This window comes from Rhineura floridana, chromosome 10 (genome assembly GCF_030035675.1).
Source record: "Rhineura floridana isolate rRhiFlo1 chromosome 10, rRhiFlo1.hap2, whole genome shotgun sequence".
In the NCBI taxonomy this organism is placed as follows: domain Eukaryota; kingdom Metazoa; phylum Chordata; class Lepidosauria; order Squamata; family Rhineuridae; genus Rhineura; species Rhineura floridana.
The window spans coordinates 80987788-81004895 of NC_084489.1; the positions used below are offsets into that span (position 1 = coordinate 80987788).

Sequence of the window (17108 nt, forward strand, 5' to 3'; positions counted from 1 at the left end):
ACTTCCAGAAATGGAGGTTGAATTATTATTACGTTGCTGGAGCTCTGAATTTGTTTTATTTTTATAATATTCTATTTGGAAATGTTGATTTTTTAAAACAATGTTTCCAGTTTTTATTGTTGTAAGCTGTTTTGGTGGAGCTTTGCCCAGAAAAGTGGCATATCCCCAGCACTTCACAAGTAAAAATAGGGGCACTCTTGTGTACTTATAACACCCCCATCCTCCACATCAGGGATCACTGTCTGAGGTCCTCCCCTTTGCTAGGGGATCTCCTCCACCTGCTGCACATTAAACTGACCACAACATTAAAAAAAACCCAAAACCTTTAAGATTAGTGATAGGCAAACTCCCCCATATTGGGCTCCCAAAAACAAATTGCCTCCAAACTCAAAAGTGGGTTTTTAAACCCAGTTCCGAGCTTATTTTGGACTGAGTCACTGGAAGCATGATGTCACTGGGAGCACAAAAGGGTTCATTGCCTCCCCTAAGCTCCCAAGGAGCACCACACACACACACACACACCCTCCCCTGCTCACCCACCTGCCTGCCTGCCTCCCTGCCTCCAGCCCCTGCCTCCTTGCACTTATCTTCACTGCTGGAATTATGTTTGCTGGCGGCTGGTGGAGGCAGTAGCAGGGAAAGAGAGCCAAATCTCTGTTCCTGCCTGTCCCACTCTCTGGGCCTGCTGAGCCTGCTGTGGCAAAGCATAAAGAGGAAGTCCATTGCAAGGGGGATTGGTGGCCCACCAAAGGTCTCTCCCCAGAAACCCACAAAATCCCAGGACTGAACCTGAATCCTCTAGGATGGCATTTCTGAACACCTAGCTGGGTTCTACCTTGTTTTCTTCCTGCATGTGCCATAGGTTTATACTAACTCTTCCCTAATAGCTGATGATCCCCTGGGCAAATGTGGCCATCTTTTTTACATTTCCTCTGGATTCCATCCGACACACCACTTTCGAATGAACAATGACAGGCTTTTACTTAATCTAGTCCTTGTTTGATTGAATTTAGCATCCCTAATCCTCACTTTATCTGCATTTGCAACATCAATCTTCACAATTGAAATGCGGCATCTTATTATGTAGTGTGATCAATACCCCTCGAATAATGTTAAGTCATTCATCTCCACACAATACTTACAAAATGACTGATTCCCCAGCGTTGTCACTCATATTTGGCCCGTAGATTTTTTTTTTTACACATAGCAGTGGAATCACATGATAGCAACAAATAACTAAAGCCTGGGAAATAAGAGATGAGTGGCCTGCAGACAGAGGAGACTGGTGGCTCCAATGTCAGTGGGAAAATGAATCCACTCTGGACTTTTAGTGTGAACTTTCAGCACCTTGGACAGCTCCTTGAAAGTTCAGACTAAACCCCAGAGCACATTCCCTTGGAGCCAGCAGTCTCCCTGGCTTGCAGCCCAAGATTTGACTGGTTCAGGGTGCAATTCCTTCCTTCTGCAGCTCCTGGCCATGTGCAGACTGACACTCTGCCCGTTTTCTCTCCTAGTTTTCCCTTTCTTCTCTTCACTGCTCCATACCCTCTGACATTTCACAGGTGAAAATCGGAGCATGCTTGCATCACGCCCCAATTCTTATACCAAGGATTGCTGCCTTTTGCTTATACCTTTCACTTCCATATTGCCAAAGGCTCTACACCCAATGAAGCTGAATGTTGGAAGGGTCAGACAGACAAAAGAAAGTACTTCTTCACAGAGCACATGGCTGAACTGTGGCATTTGGGCCCACAAGATGTAGTGGTGGCCACCAACTTGGATGGCTTTCAAAGAAGATCAGACAAATTCATGGAGGGTGCCACTATCCATGGCTACTGGCCATGATGTTCTATCTCCACTAACATGCCTCTGAATACCAGTTGCTGGGAATCACAGGTAGGTTCTGCTTCTGGGCTTCTCTGCTTCGGACTAGACAAGCCTTTGGTCCAATCCAGCTCAGCTCTTCATATGTTCTTATGTTTGCTGGCTGCTGCATTCATTTACCGTACATTAGGTTGTTTTGTACTGTTTTAAAAGTAAATAAGGCATCCTTTTATTTAAAGATGTGCTAGGAAAACACTTTCCTACCATCGGTTATCAACTGTCCAAAACGAGCCTCTCCAGCATAGGCCATGAGTGCTAACATGGGGGCACTGTACAGCACAGAACCATGGCATAACATCACTTTCTCATTTCCATTTATTAATTTAATACCAGCAACTGGTATTCAGAGGCCATGATGACTAGTAGCTATTGGGAGCCTTCTCCCCCATGACTCTGTCTAACCCCCTCATAAAACTGTCCAAGTTGGCAGTGATCACATGGGAGCAAATTCAGCTATGAACTGTGTGGAGGACTTCCTTTTCTCTGTCTTGAATCTTCCAACATTCGGCTTTGCTGGATGATCCCAGGTTCTAGTACTATGAGAGAAGGAGAAGAACTTCTCTCTAACTGCTTTCTCCACCCTATGCATAATTGCATGCGTCTCTAGCAAATCCTCCCCCTCCACTTTACTAAAAACATAGCCCTAGATGTTGTAACTTTCCTCATGGGGGAGTTATTCCACTCCCTTGATCATTTTGGTTGCCTTTTTCTGTACCTTTCCCAACTCTACAATACCCTTTTTGAGGTGCAGCAACCAGAACTGTACACAGTATTCCAAGTGCAGTTGCACCATAGATTTCATATTGGCAATTTTCTCTTCAGAACCCTTTCCTAATCATCTCTAACAAGGAATTCTCCTTTTTCACAGTTGCCATACATTAGGTCTTGATGGACTTATCCACCAGTTGTTGGTCCTGAACCACAAGTTAGAGACCCATGTACCTGGGCTTACTGCCTTTTAAACAGCTGCAGGACAGGCAGAGATTCAACAGAGGTACCCTTTCTAGCATGCCAGGAATGGCAAACTCATTGATGTGTAGCTATTAAAAAGCAGTGATGCCATGTTTGTTTTTTAAAGGTGGCAACCCTGCCAAATACTTGTACAAAGAGACAGAATAGAGATGAGATTGAAACCTTAATTACACCATTCAGCAGAGAATCTCTGCCTTATTCAACCCATCTCTTGTCGTTCCGCTTCAATGAGATGCTCACCCTCACAACAGTTCTATTGTTCGAGGATCCTTCTTGCACAGGCCAGTTTTATAGCAGAGTATTGCAATTCTTCATCTATTAATTTGATTTCTTTACCTTTCCACAAGATGCCTGCCCAGACATGTATCTCTTTTTGGGCTTCGTTTGCTTGTTTTGTTGACCCGATAAAACTGGGACTGATCCACTTCCAGAGTCTGGAATTGCATATTTGTTCCTGGCCAGGATGTTTCTAGATAGGGAGCAGCACAATCGAGACAATATTCCCACTTATGGGAAGAGTAAAGCCATGTGCTCCTGCAGGAAAAGGAACACTACTATTCCCGTGTTTATTTTCATTTTTGCTCCTTTTTCATTAAACCATGCCTCATTCATTTACAGGTGGATGCAACAGACAGAAAAGAAGTTGCATGAACATACACAAAGATTGTGTTACAGGCACAGAATCAAAGGGAGTTATCCAGCAAAGTAGTTCTGTTAGCAGAAGGACCTGTGGCTGTGCAATGGAACATTCCCTCCTCCTCTCTCTACGTACTTCTGAAATGTGTTCTGGGGTTCCCCCAACCATTTCGAGAAGATTTGGAGAGGGCATGGGAGTGCACAGGAAGAGGGAGGGAGAGAAATCCTTGCCCTCATGGAACTACTTTGCTGTATACTGCCCAAAGTGTGGTTTATGATGCCCAATTGAGCTACAGTCGCAAAGTAACATTATCAAAAGATCTCCTATCAAAAGATCACTTTGGACAAAGCTTCTCCTCTGATTCATTTGTCCTTTGAACTCTTAACAGGCCAAATTTCAGCCCCCAACCTGCCACAAAGGAGTGATTGGCATTCCAAGGGCTTAGGATAGCTTACTTGTCCAGTAATAGCTACTGGCTTCCGTTAATGCCATTTTGGCATGTAAATGGTATAAGCAACAATAACAACAATGCCATAGCAAAATACAAAGAGAGGGAGATTTCTCCCCTTTGCATAATGTGACATCACAGTTCACAACAATACTGAAATAGTCATAGCTGCACATTTTAGCATGCCCAACGTTGAGATCCATTATTATTGTTGCCACTGTTTCGAGGAGTGGGAGTGAGAAATACCCCACAGAATGCAACCTACAGGGCTTTTCTTTTTCTAAGTTCTTTGATCAGCTCAGTTGATTCAAATGCAAGGAATGAGGTGGTACAGTCCTCAGGTGGGGACTGTACCACCTCAGATTTCAGGTGAGGAACCACTTGTTTGAAAACCTTCCCAACACACACACACATACCCCCAACCAAAACCACTTTTTTCAATTACTGTCCTCTTCAGTGAAAAAGCTATTCAAGTTTTCTCTCTGGGGTCCTGTAAACATTATCTTAGCCATGTGGGTACAATGGAGGTAATGTTTACGCAGACCATGCAGACAATAAATAAATGAATGAATAAAATTTGTATGCTGCCTTCCCATATAAATATGCTCAAAGCAGCTCACAGCAGAACAAAAATGTAAATCAATACATCATAAGTACATAAGAACATAAGAAGAGCCTGCTGGATCAGGCCAGTGGCCCATCTAGTCCAGCATTCTGTTCTCACAGCGGCCAACCAGTTGCCTGGGGGAAGTAACAATCAAATACCAAAGTATTTCAAAACGTAACAATCCAACAAAGACCAATCGTGTTGGTTAAAACTACAGAATTTGGCTCCCTAACAGACGGCATGCCAGTTTTGTTGTCTGGAGGACTCACATTCTCAGCCCCCACCCCTAGTGGTTGGATCTAGCCATGAGTGAAGGGCTCATAGAAAAGCAGACCCTATACAACAGGGTAGTAATTAAAGGGCCCCACTGTTACATGGTAAATGGACCTTGAGGCGGTACAGTTACTGCATGGGGCTCAGACAACTTCATAATGCATGTTTGAATTGGCCTGCTAAAATCATGAAATCACACAGGCTGCAGTGCTGCTGATGGCTGGGGAGAGATGCATCAGCCTTTTGGCTCAGATTGGGTCCCATCACCAAAAAACTAGATGAGCTGGCCTTGGTGTCATCTCTAGCCACAATGGCTATGTTACCTCCACAAGTTGGGAGAGTGCTGTTGTGCCCACGTCCTGTTTATGGTGGTCAAACAGGTCAATAGATCAGTGAGGACAGACACAGCTAGAGATCAAAATTTCTCAGGCTCAGGTGCTAGGCCAGAATCAGAAGCATTATGGGAACAGGTACAATTCTATTGGCCCTTTTTGTTTGCTGAGCTGATAGCCTCAATTCCACCCTCTCACTGTCTTCTCCTCTCACTGAAGGTCAGCTGCGCTTCCTGTTCCAACCTACCAAACTGGCCCAGAGAAAAAACTAGCCTAGATTCCCACTGCCCAAATCCACCCAGAGGTCCCAGGGCGGGTTACAATGATTTTAAAAATTGACACTCTGCAAATGCTAGTAATGTGACAACAACAGCCATCCTACCCACTAAGTATGTACCCACCCAGAAAGGTTTTCACCAGTTTCGTGAAGGTTTACACTGAGCTGGTCCAATGGGCTTCCTTACCTATGGAGCCACCACAGAGGAGGCTCTGTTCCTCGTCACTTCCCACCTTAGCTCTGACAGCAGAAGAACCCTCAGCAAAACCTCATTTGAAAGTCTTAGCATCTAGGGGAGACCATAAAGGAAAAGGCACCCCTGCAGGTATCCTAATGAGCAAATATTGCTAAAAAAATTCTGATCAGCCTTTTAAATTTTTGCATGCAAAACATGAATTTTCTTGGCACAGAACTCTGAGTTTCCCCATGGTGTCAAATTTGGATTTATTTGTATTTTTTTTTACATTCTTATACATTCACTTATTCAGGATTGGCAAAAACAAACCTGGAGTCAGTAAAAAAGCAGCAAAGAGAGCCATTTACCTGAATCATTTAAATACTCATCTAAGGATGGCCACTTCTCTTGGTCTGGAATAAATGTGCCGTTGGCGGTGGTGTTAAACGTCCGGACGCACTTGTGCCTCAGATTTCCCATAAAGAGTTGGAGCCCTATGAGGGCGAAAACACTCAAGCAGAAAACGGTCAAGATCATCACATCTGCAAGTTTCTTAACTGACTGAATAAGGGCACCTACGATGGTCTTCAAACCTAAAGAGACAAAGGTTAACAAGTTTACAGACTGAGATATGAAAGCTGGCTGTGTAAGAGCATTGCATGAGTATTATAACTCAGTGCTAGGAGTGATTGCATCTACAAGACACCCACCCCAAGTAACTCCCAGTTGTGAATGCATGGCATAGGTAGAGTTCCCATCAAATTTCACTCATAGTGAAATTCGGGGAGAATTTGGAGGCTCCAGCTCAGGCAAAACATATGTTGGAAGTCTGGGGAAAATGGAAATAATTCCAGTAAGACTAGTGAAATTAGGGAGTCTGCACTACTCTAGACAAAAGCAACATAAAGAGGGTTCCATCCTTCAGATCTAACACCTTTTATACATATCTTCCTGTTTAAGCACATTCTCTTCCCTAGTAGGAAATCTGATGTAATCTGATGTAGTTCTCTTAATACCAGTGGGGCATTTTCCATTAATTTTAGAGGGGTTGGCTAGTACCCACTGCTGTTTGTATATGAGGCATTAAGCTTCCAGTCCTCAAGCATTTGGGAATTAATGAAATACTTTAAAGATCAGGGTCAAAACAAGGTGAAACTGCTGATACCCAAGAGCAATGGCCGGTTCTGTATTTGTAATAAACTGCCAAAGGGTTTTGGAGGGCCTTGGGAAAGTCCTCCTCCATGGGCTCCCTGTCCCTCTGCGAGTCTATGACTTCACTGCAGCAAGCCCAGGGGGCTCCTGTCAGTGGAACCCCTGCAGGAGTGTGGGCCATCAGCAGATGCCTGACCATGTCACAATTGCTGTGTATATACTACTTGCAGGGCATTTGATATCAAATGGAACTTTTTAATATGAGGAAAGGGCTGTAACATAATTTGGTTGCAAGCCAACAAGATAGGGCGTGTGTATATATTCAGATAAAGGTTGGGTTGTAGCCAATGCTAGCCCTCCATTGAAGTTAATGAACACCGAATCGCAGAATAGTAGAGTTGGAAGGGACCTACAAGGCCATCGAGTCCAATCCACTGCTCAGTGCAGGAATCCACATTAAAACATATCCAATAGGTATGACTACCTTAGGTAACATGAGTTAACATGATTACCTTAGGTTCATTCATTGGGTCCACTCTGAGGAAGACTAGCATTGGATGCAGCTCTTTATATTTATATTTCTGATATACCTAGGAATGTTAGGACATGGAACTTGATTTCCAAGTCTTGAATTAAAGATTTGATACAAGAAACCCACATTCTAACATCCCTGTACTTTCATAGTATGACCTACTCAGAAGTCTGGCCCACTGAGTTCAGTTGGACTTCCAGTCAGATATTGGACTGCAGCCTTTGTGGATTTTCTACCGCAGGTGAATGCTAGATGCCCTGCTTCAAAATGTAAGATTTAAAACTGGATTCTCAGCATTCCAGTACTGAGGATGAATTCAGAAAATTAGTCAAACTTAGACTGCATCCAAAATTTTGCTTTTGACTCTCGTGCTTCAGTGGTTGGTAGGAAAAGTCCCTACTGTTCGGTTTTTTGATAGGACCAGGTTGTGGTGTCCAAGAGTCAATTAGGCTACTGGAATTGGCCCTACAATGAGCAACAGCAGCAATTCCATAAAGGAAGACCGGGGTTTGAGAGAGGGGGTTGGTGTGGCTGGCTGTGTTGTGCACAGACAGTCTTGTTACCAAATCCTTACATTCCTTAATGCTGTTTGTTCAAATGTATCGTTCTGTGGAAACCACTCTGGTTGCATAGAAGCTTGGGGGGGGGTGTCTTCTCAATAAGAAGATCAGTAATGGCAACCAAGCTTCCTGAATAGAAATTTGGCCACCACTCACTACTCAATGAACATGTGAAGCAGCCCCAGAGAATTTTTCCATCTAAGCCAGTGTTGCCTGTTCTAACTGGCAGCAACTCTCCAAAGATCCAGATGGAGTCTGTTCCACCATTAGCCTTTTCAGCTAGAGATTGGAGCCAGGACCTTCTGCATGCAAAGGGCATGCACTGCCTGTGACCTATGAACACGACCCTGCTGGATGAATATCAGGTGTGTTCTATTTATTTATTTATTTATTGCATTTATACCCCCTTTTTTTTTCATGAAACCTAGGCAGCTTACATACGGTTCCCAGGCGGTCTCCCATCCAGGCACTGGCCAGACCTGACCCTGCTTAGCTTCAGCAGGGAGCTGGCCTTAGGTTCCTTCAGACCACAGTCTGTTCTAGGGAGAGCTCTCTGTTCATTTTGGTTCCTCCAGTCCAGTATTGACTGCTCTGCCTCACAGGATTCTCCAAGGTCCCAGATAGGAATATTTTCTGCTGAAGAATCAGTGGTGTAGCAGAGGGGGAGTGGAGAGCAGGGGGGAGGGCATCATCTGCCAGAACACTGTGGTCATCGCAAACCCTCCTTGCTCTGGACAGTGAATGAAGTGAGAACAAGGATTTCAAGTTTGTTTGTGACTCACAAGTCTAAGGAAACTCAAGCAGAGGCTGGGTGCATCTTTTCTTTGAGGGGATTCCTACTTCACACAAGCAGTTCAGATGGTAACACTTTCTGCAAGATTGTTTGCATCTAAAAGTTTAGAAGCTAAAGGTTGCATTTCAGATGGCTGAAGATCTCGTGGTAAATTTCTTTGTGTTTTACAAGTTGAACTGCTGTAATCATGAGCATCAGTCAGTTCAATGGAGCTTACTCCCAGGAAAATATGCACAGGATTGCAGTTCTGCTGATCCGAATAAATTGGGAATTATGTTATATAAAAAAGAATTTGAGGAGCACATTGCTAAGAACATAAAAACCAACAACAAAAAATTCTATAAATACATTCAAAGCAGGAGACCATCTAGGGAGACAATTGGACCCTTGGATGATAAGGGAGTCAAAGGTGTACTAAAGAACGATAAGGAGATTGCAGAGAAGCTAAATGAATTCTTTGCATCTGTCTTCACAGTGGAAGATATAGGGCAGATCCCTGAACCTGAACTAACATTTGCAGGAAGGGATTCTGAGGAACTAAGACAAATAGTGGTAACGAGAGAGGAAGTTCTAAGCTTAATGGACAATATAAACACTGACAAATCACCGGGCCCGGATGGCATCCACCCGAGAGTTCTCAAAGAACTCAAAGGTGAAATTGCTGATCTGCTAACTAAAATATGTAACTTGTCCCTCGGGTCCTCCTCCGTGCCTGAGGAGTGGAAAGTGGCAAATGTAATGCCAATCTTCAAAAAGGGATCCAGAGGGGATCCCGGAAATTACAGGCCAGTTAGCTTAACTTCTGTCCCTGGAAAACTGGTAGAAAGTATTATTAAAGCTAGATTAACCAAGCACATAGAAGAACAAGCCTTGCTGAAGCAGAGCCAGCATGGCTTCTGCAAGGGAAAGTCCTGTCTCAGTAACCTATTAGAATTCTTTGAGAGTGTCAACAAGCATATAGATAGAGGTGATCCAGTGGACATAGTGTACTTAGACTTTCAAAAAGCGTTTGACAAGGTACCTCACCAAAGGCTTCTGAGGAAGCTTAGCAGTCATGGAATAAGAGGAGAGGTCCTCTTGTGGATAAGGAATTGGTTAAGAAGCAGAAAGCAGAGAGTAGGAATAAACAGACAGTTCTCCCAATGGAGGGCTGTAGAAAGTGGAGTCCCTCAAGGTTCGGTATTGGGACCTGTACTTTTCAACTTGTTCATTAATGACCTAGAATTAGGAGTGAGCAGTGAAGTGGCCAAGTTTGCTGACAACACTAAATTGTTCAGGGTTGTTAAAACAAAAAGGGATTGCGAAGAGCTCCAAAAAGATATCTCCAAACTGAGTGAATGGGCGGAAAAATGGCAAATGCAATTCAATATAAACAAGTGTAAAATTATGCATATTGGAGCAAAAAATCTTAATTTCACATATACGCTCATGGGGTCTGAACTGGCGGTGACCGACCAGGAGAGAGACCTCGGGGTTGTAGTGGACAGCACGATGAAAATGTCGACCCAGTGTGCGGCAGCTGTGAAAAAGGCAAATTCCATGCTAGCAATAATTAGGAAAGGTATTGAAAATAAAACAGCCGATATCATAATGCCGTTGTATAAATCTATGGTGCGGCCGCATTTGGAATACTGTGTACAGTTCTGGTCGCCTCATCTCAAAAAGGATATTCTAGAGTTGGAAAAGGTTCAGAAGAGGGCAACCAGAATGATCAAGGGGATGGAGCGACTCCCTTACGAGGAAAGGTTGCAGCATTTGGGGCTTTTTAGTTTAGAGAAAAGGCGGGTCAGAGGAGACATGATAGAAGTGTATAAAATTATGCATGGCATTGAGAAAGTGGATAGAGAAAAGTTCTTCTCCCTCTCTCATAATACTAAGAATTCATAATTCACACATACTAAGAATACACATAATTCAAAGAAGCTGAATGTTGAAAGATTCAGGACAGACAAAAGGAAGTACTTCTTTACTCAGCGCATAGTTAAACTATGGAATTTGCTCCCACAAGATGCAGTAATGGCCACCAGCTTGGATGGCTTTAAAAGAAGATTAGACAAATTCATGGAGGACAGGGCTATCAATGGCTACTAGCCATGATGGCTGTGCTCTGCCACCCTAGTCAGAGGCAGCATGCTTCTGAAAACCAGTTGCCGGAAGCCTCAGGAGGGGAGAGTGTTCTTGCACTCGGGTCCTGCTTGCAGGCTTCCCCCAGGCACCTGGTTGGCCACTGTGAGAACAGGATGCTGGACTAGATAGGCCACTGGCCTGATCCAGCAGGCTCTTCTTATGTTCTTATGTTCTTATATCTTGATACTCTTGGGGTGTGTGTGTCTGTATAAAATAGGTTGGTTTTGGACTCTCTTTGGCTGGATGTTGCTGAACTACAACTCCCATCAGCCTGAGAAAGAAAGGCCAATGTCTAGGTACACGGAGAGTTGAAGTTCAGCAACATCCAGAGGGCCAAAGGTTGCCCAAGCCTGCTTTAAGGAAATGTTCTCATACAGGCACCCAACAACAATGCCTGTGTAAAAGGTGGGCAGATCAGCTTTCTAATGCTTTTATTTTAACAGAATGGGAACAGAACATTCAAATAGTCCATCAATTAAAAATCCATTTGGATCCTATTTCTAAAGGCATATCCAGCCCAGAGCTCCTCCTGTTGCAGTTTGTTAAAAGCTGGCTTGCTTTTGATGCTCTCTCTTCATTGTTCCTGGATTAGTGTTTATGTTTCCTCCTCTCGGGATTGTGGGCTCTGTCTCTCTAAAAGAAGAATGATGAACAAGTGCAAACAATAGCTGTACCACCCTTCATGCATCAGTAGCCAATGTATGAAGATGCCTCCATGGACCGTGAACTAGCTGAGGGGTGAGCAAGGCAGAAATAAACTAAGCTAAGCAAGACTAACTTAACAGACCTTCTCTAGGCCACATCTTCACTCTAGATTTAAAACAGTATTATGTCATGGCTTCCCTAGTTTGTGAAGCGTGTGGAAAGTTGTTAGGAGACCCCTCTTCCCCTCACAGAGCTACAATTCCCAGAGCTCCCTGGGAAGAGGGACTGACTTTTAAACCACTCTGGGAATTGCAGCTGTGTGAAGGGAAGAGGGGTCTCCTAACCACTCTCAGCACCTCTCACAAACTACAGTTCCCAGGATTCTTTTGTGGAAGCCAGGACTGTTTAAAGTGGAATAATACTCCTTGAAATATATTGTGCAGATGGGGCCCTATTGCAAATGGGGAAGTGTGCACAAAATTGGCACAAACACATTATTTATTCGAATACTTCTGAATAGCTGTTTCTGTACTATTCAATGTGATGCACCCTTTTCAAAAAGGCTCTGGTCATGAAGGGCTATATAACACAACAACTGGGATAAGGGGGCATCATAAGATGTCTGCCCAAACATAAATCAGAGATAAAATGAGAAGTCTAGTACCTAGTTAATGAGGCGACGTGTGAACAGCGTCTGTGAGAAAGAGCCCAGGAGCAGAGGGCTAACTGGGACAAATCATGTAACTCGGTCGATTCAAATGTAAATGGCTCAGTCTAACAAACCCTGGTTTATCAGCCCAGGAATGAGCCATGTCCCTGCATGCTCTCTTCTTGCGCCTCTCTGGCTGGCCTTTGCTCCTTTCCTTCTCTCATGCCTGGCCTCAGTGAAGCTGTATTAGCTGTGACATCAGAACTGGGAAAGTTCTTTTCAAATCAGGATATGAAACCAGGATTTTGTATCCAGTTTTCATATCCCCGTTCAGAGCGAGCCCTTAAAACCGCAGTATTGTGGTTTGGACATCATGGGAAGCTGTGGTTTAAGAGAAACCATAGTTTAGCAGACTGAGATCATTTAGGTCTGAACTAGGGATAGGGTTCACTGCCTAGTTCGGATCTGCTGGTATTCCAATAGTCTGTCGTTCAATCCCAATCTTCCTCTTTTTTTTGTTCCTGCTTGCTTTTGTGCTTGCCAATTCAATCTGTTGTTTTGTGGGGGGGGTTGGTGGCGAAAAAAACTGTGATTTTTAACATAAATGCTTATATAAATCCATGGAAGTTAATGGATAATAGCAACTGTAATTATGAAGATAATTACATAAATTAGGGAGGGATAATTTTTAAAAAGCACCGTGCCGATTACAGCTGTGGCCTGCCGCAAGAAATCTGTGCCGGTCCAAAAAGATAGTGGACTATCGGATTCAGTCAAACTCTGGCACTATGTCCGATTTAGGGGATATTCTCCCCCATCCCCAGAGCTTGGAAAAGTTACTTTTTTGAACTACAACTCCCATCAGCCCCAGCCAGCATGGCTACTGGATTGGGCTGATGGGAGTTGTAGTTCAAAAAAGTAACTTTTCCAAGCTCTGCCCATCCCTAGTCTGAACTGGGTAAAAGTGTGTACTGTGTAAGCCTTACACAGTATTTCTTGGTACAAACGACCTTCCAGTTTGGACGTACTCAAAATGGTGTGATTTACTTGGGCGTCTATCAATAGCTCACATTTTATATTGAGCCAGTGTGGCATTATGGCTAGAATGTAAGAGTACGAACAGGGAGACCTGGGTTCAAACCCCCATTCAGCCATAGAGCTGGTTTGATGACCATTGGCTAATCACAATCCCTCACCCTAACCCATTTCACAGGGTTGTTCTGAAGAGGGGTGGGGAAAACTATCCTCCTTGGAGGAAGGGCAATGGAGGAATGCAATAAATATGAGTATAAACCTTTAAAAATATTGATGTCCCGTTCATTTCATTCCTTCTTGCTTTGCAGCTGCTTGGTTCGATATGGTTACAGAACGGGAGATAGCAAATCTACAATCATAACCCTTTGCCTTGTTACTAAGTTACATGAAAGGGACTTGCTGTCTGCAATCGAATGACAGGCTGTGTGTCATCCCCTGAATTACTTTTATCACAGTATTAATATGCTAGATCTCTTATCAGAGGTTTCAAGCAATCATCGTAGCAATGCATACTGCAAGTAAACCAGCTTTTTTAATCAGCCAAGGATTAAAGAACCTTCCCGTCCTTACAAAAGTGAGAGAAAGGTCAACAGAGGGCTGAAGCAAGTTATTTTAAAAAATTAACAAAACAATTTTTCACCTGGGGTAGATTTTAGAGAGACACAACCTAATACTGTTAATTTTTAAAGTCAGTTTCCAAAGTGTGTTCTATTCATCAGTTTTAAATAGAAATATAATCCGCTCCATGTTGGGTTTTGCATGTTTAATCTTCTCAGGCATCAGAACATTTCATTTTGATTCTTATTCCCCCACTATATAGCATATGATCTTCAACATACTGGCAGGTTTGTGCAATGTGTGGGCTATTAAACCCAAACACAAACCACCAATCATGTATGGTGGCCCTTCAGGCTCAATAACCCTCACTTTGCCACCTGCCAAGCACTAGAAATGGTATGTGTGCATGCGTGCGTGCATGCGTCCAGAATATAGAGATGGGGGAGAAATTTGAATCAGTGTTTGCATTTAAAGCCAAATTTATCAGTTTCACACTTTCTGAAACTATATGAGAACCAAAACATAGCCATCCTTCAAAATTTGCACTTACCCGAATTTTGCGATGCAATTCTCCAAGCAAGTAATGTTTACAAAAGTGCATGTATTAGGGAAAAATGTATAAATACAAATATATTAGTGAAAATAACATACAAAAATGCATTATATTAAGAGATGCTGCTTGCAAACGTGTACCTTAGTCAAAACTGGAAACAAAATGTGTTTATTAGGAGAAATTCACACTAAACTGTTCAAGAATGTTCATGAGGATTTAAAAGAAAATGCTGTGGAAACACGAAGAACTGAATTTGAGATTGGAAAAATCTGGATTAGAGAAATTCAGAGAACCAAATTTGACAGATTCTTCCATTCCTGCCAGCATATGACAGGCCACAAAACACAGCTAATGGGTTGTATTTTGTCTCGGTGGGTAACATATGATGGAAGATCCTGGTGTGTAGAATCCTCTGAAGTTTAGTAGGAAACTTCTTGAGAAGTAACATCATTGTTGATTGCATGAAAGCGACATTACTTATTGTTATTACCAACTAAAGTATTTCTCCCCATAAAGAATTAACTTAAGAGCCAGAACCATCACTGATGTTGGTGAGGGACAAGGGTGACTCCATCAGCCCTCCTCCAGTGAGGATTCTAACTGCCACCAAGTCAGGTGTCTGAGTATGTATGTGAAATTCAGATTTCCTCCCAGCATGCATCACTTTGCACGGCTTTATACTGAACTGCATTAGCCACTTTGCCAGGCATTCACTTAGTATGGAGACATCTTTTTGGGGCTCTTCACAATCCCTTTTTGTTTAATGACCCTGAACAATTTAGTATCATCGGCAAACTTGGCCACCTCACTACTCACCCCTAACTTTAGATCATATATGAATAAATTAAAAAGCCCAGGTCCCAATACCAATCCTTGGGGGACTCCACTTTCTGCATCGCTCCATCAGGAGAGCTGTCCATTTATTCCTACTCTCTGCTTCCTGTTACGTAACCAGTTCCAGATTCGCAAGAGGATCACATGTCCTTTGGTGAGGTACTTTGCCAAAAGTATCTGACACTATGTCAATTGGATCACTTCTATCTATATGCTTATTGGCACTCTCAAACTCTAATAGGCTAATGAGATGGGACTTACCCTTGTAGAAGCTATACTGGTTCTGTTCCAGCAAGGCTTGTTCTTCTATATGCCCGGTTATTTTTTGTTTAATAATGTTTTCCACCAATTTTGCCAGGATAGACATTAATCTAACCAGCCTATAATTTCCAGGATTCCCCTAGATCCCTTTTTAAAATTGGTGTTACATTGACCACTTTCCAGTCCTCAGGTATGGAGGCTGATCTTAGGGAAAAGTTACCTATTTTTATTAGAAGATCAGCAATTTCACATTTGAGTTCTTTGAGAACTCTTGGCTGGATGCCATTTGGGCCCAGTGATTTGTCAGTTTTTATCTTGTCTATTAGGCCTAGAACTTCATTTCTCATAGCCACTATTTGTCTCAATTCCTCAGGCTCCCTTCCTGCAAAAGTTAGTTCAGGTACAGAGATCTTCCCTATATCTTCCACTGTGAAGACAGATCCAAGGAATTCATTCAGTTTCTCTGCAATATCTTTATCCTCCATTAGCACACCTTTGACTCTCTTGTCATACAAGGGTCCAACTGCCTCCCTAGATAGTCTCCTACTACTAAAGTATTAAATATTTTTTTGTTGCTGGTCTTTATGTTTTTAGTAATGTGCTCCTTAAGTTCTTTTTTAGCATCCCTTATTATCTGCTTGAAATTCCTTTGATCTTCTCATTTGGACAAGACTTCCATTTTTTAAAAGGAAACCTTCTTGCCTTCTGCGCATTATCTATGCTGGCATCCTCTTGGCCCTGATGGTAACTTTCCTGATCTGCAGTATACACTCCAGTTGAACTTCTAATATTGTGTTTTTAAATAGCTTCCAAGCATTTTGGAGTGGTTTGACTCTCTTAACTTTGCTTTTCAACTTTCTTTCTACCAATCCCCCTCATTTTTGAAGTCAAATGTGATTATGTTGGATTTTCTTGGCAATTGGCCATTTACATGTATGGCCAGTGTGGTGCAGTGGTTAAGGTGTTGGACTATGACCTGGGAGACCAGGGTTCGAATCCCCACACAGCCATGAAGCTCACTGGGTGACCTTGGGCCAGTCACTGCCTCTTAGCCTCAGAGGAAGGCAATGGTGAACCACCTCTGAATACCGCTTACCATGAAAGCCCTATTCATAGGGTCTGCATAAGTCGGGATCGACTTGAAGGCAGTCATAGAATCATAGAATAGTAGAGTTGGAAAGGGCGTATAAGGCCATCAAGTCCAACCCCCTGCTCAATGCAGGAATCCAAATCAAAGCATTTCCATTTTCCATTTTTAATTTAATAGCACTATGGTCACTGATCCCAATCGGCTTGACAACACTTACATCTTGCACCAGGTTCTGAGTGTACTTAAGATTAAATTCAGGGTCGCTGTCCCTCTGGTCAGTTCCATGACTAACTGTTCACAGGCATTTAGGGTATCTAGAAATTTGATCTCTTTCTCATGACTGGAACACATATGTAGTCAGTCTATGTGAAGGTTGTTAAAGTCACCCATTACCACAACATTTCCTAGTTTGGATGCTTCCTTGATTTCATTCTTTATCTCAAGATCTACCTGAGCACTTTCATCATCTTTGGAGATTTCCAGCTTGTTGGACTCAATGTCCTCTTTGGCATATGGGAGGGCATCACCTAGAGTACATGCTTCATTGTCCTTCCTATAGAGTTTATATACAGAGACAACCATTTCCCACTGGTTCTCTCTATTCCACCAGGTTTCCATTACACCCACTATATCAGAGCTGTCTTCTAAGACCAAGCACTCCAATTTGCCTATCTTGGCCCTGACATTAGCCTATCAACACTTATAGGCTGTGCC

General features: G+C 42.9%; 1 protein-coding gene across 2 annotated transcripts in view; it reads right to left on the minus strand.

Annotated features, from left to right (window-relative positions):
- LOC133365310 (sodium channel protein type 5 subunit alpha-like) overlaps nucleotides 1-17108 on the minus strand; it is a 351981-nt gene that overhangs the window by 187878 nt on the left and 146995 nt on the right. For both annotated transcript variants that reach the window (XM_061587000.1, XM_061586999.1), the window contains one exon: nucleotides 5974-6198. In XM_061587000.1, the coding sequence (XP_061442984.1) occupies nucleotides 5974-6198 (225 nt within the window). The remainder of the gene's footprint in view (nucleotides 1-5973; nucleotides 6199-17108) is intronic.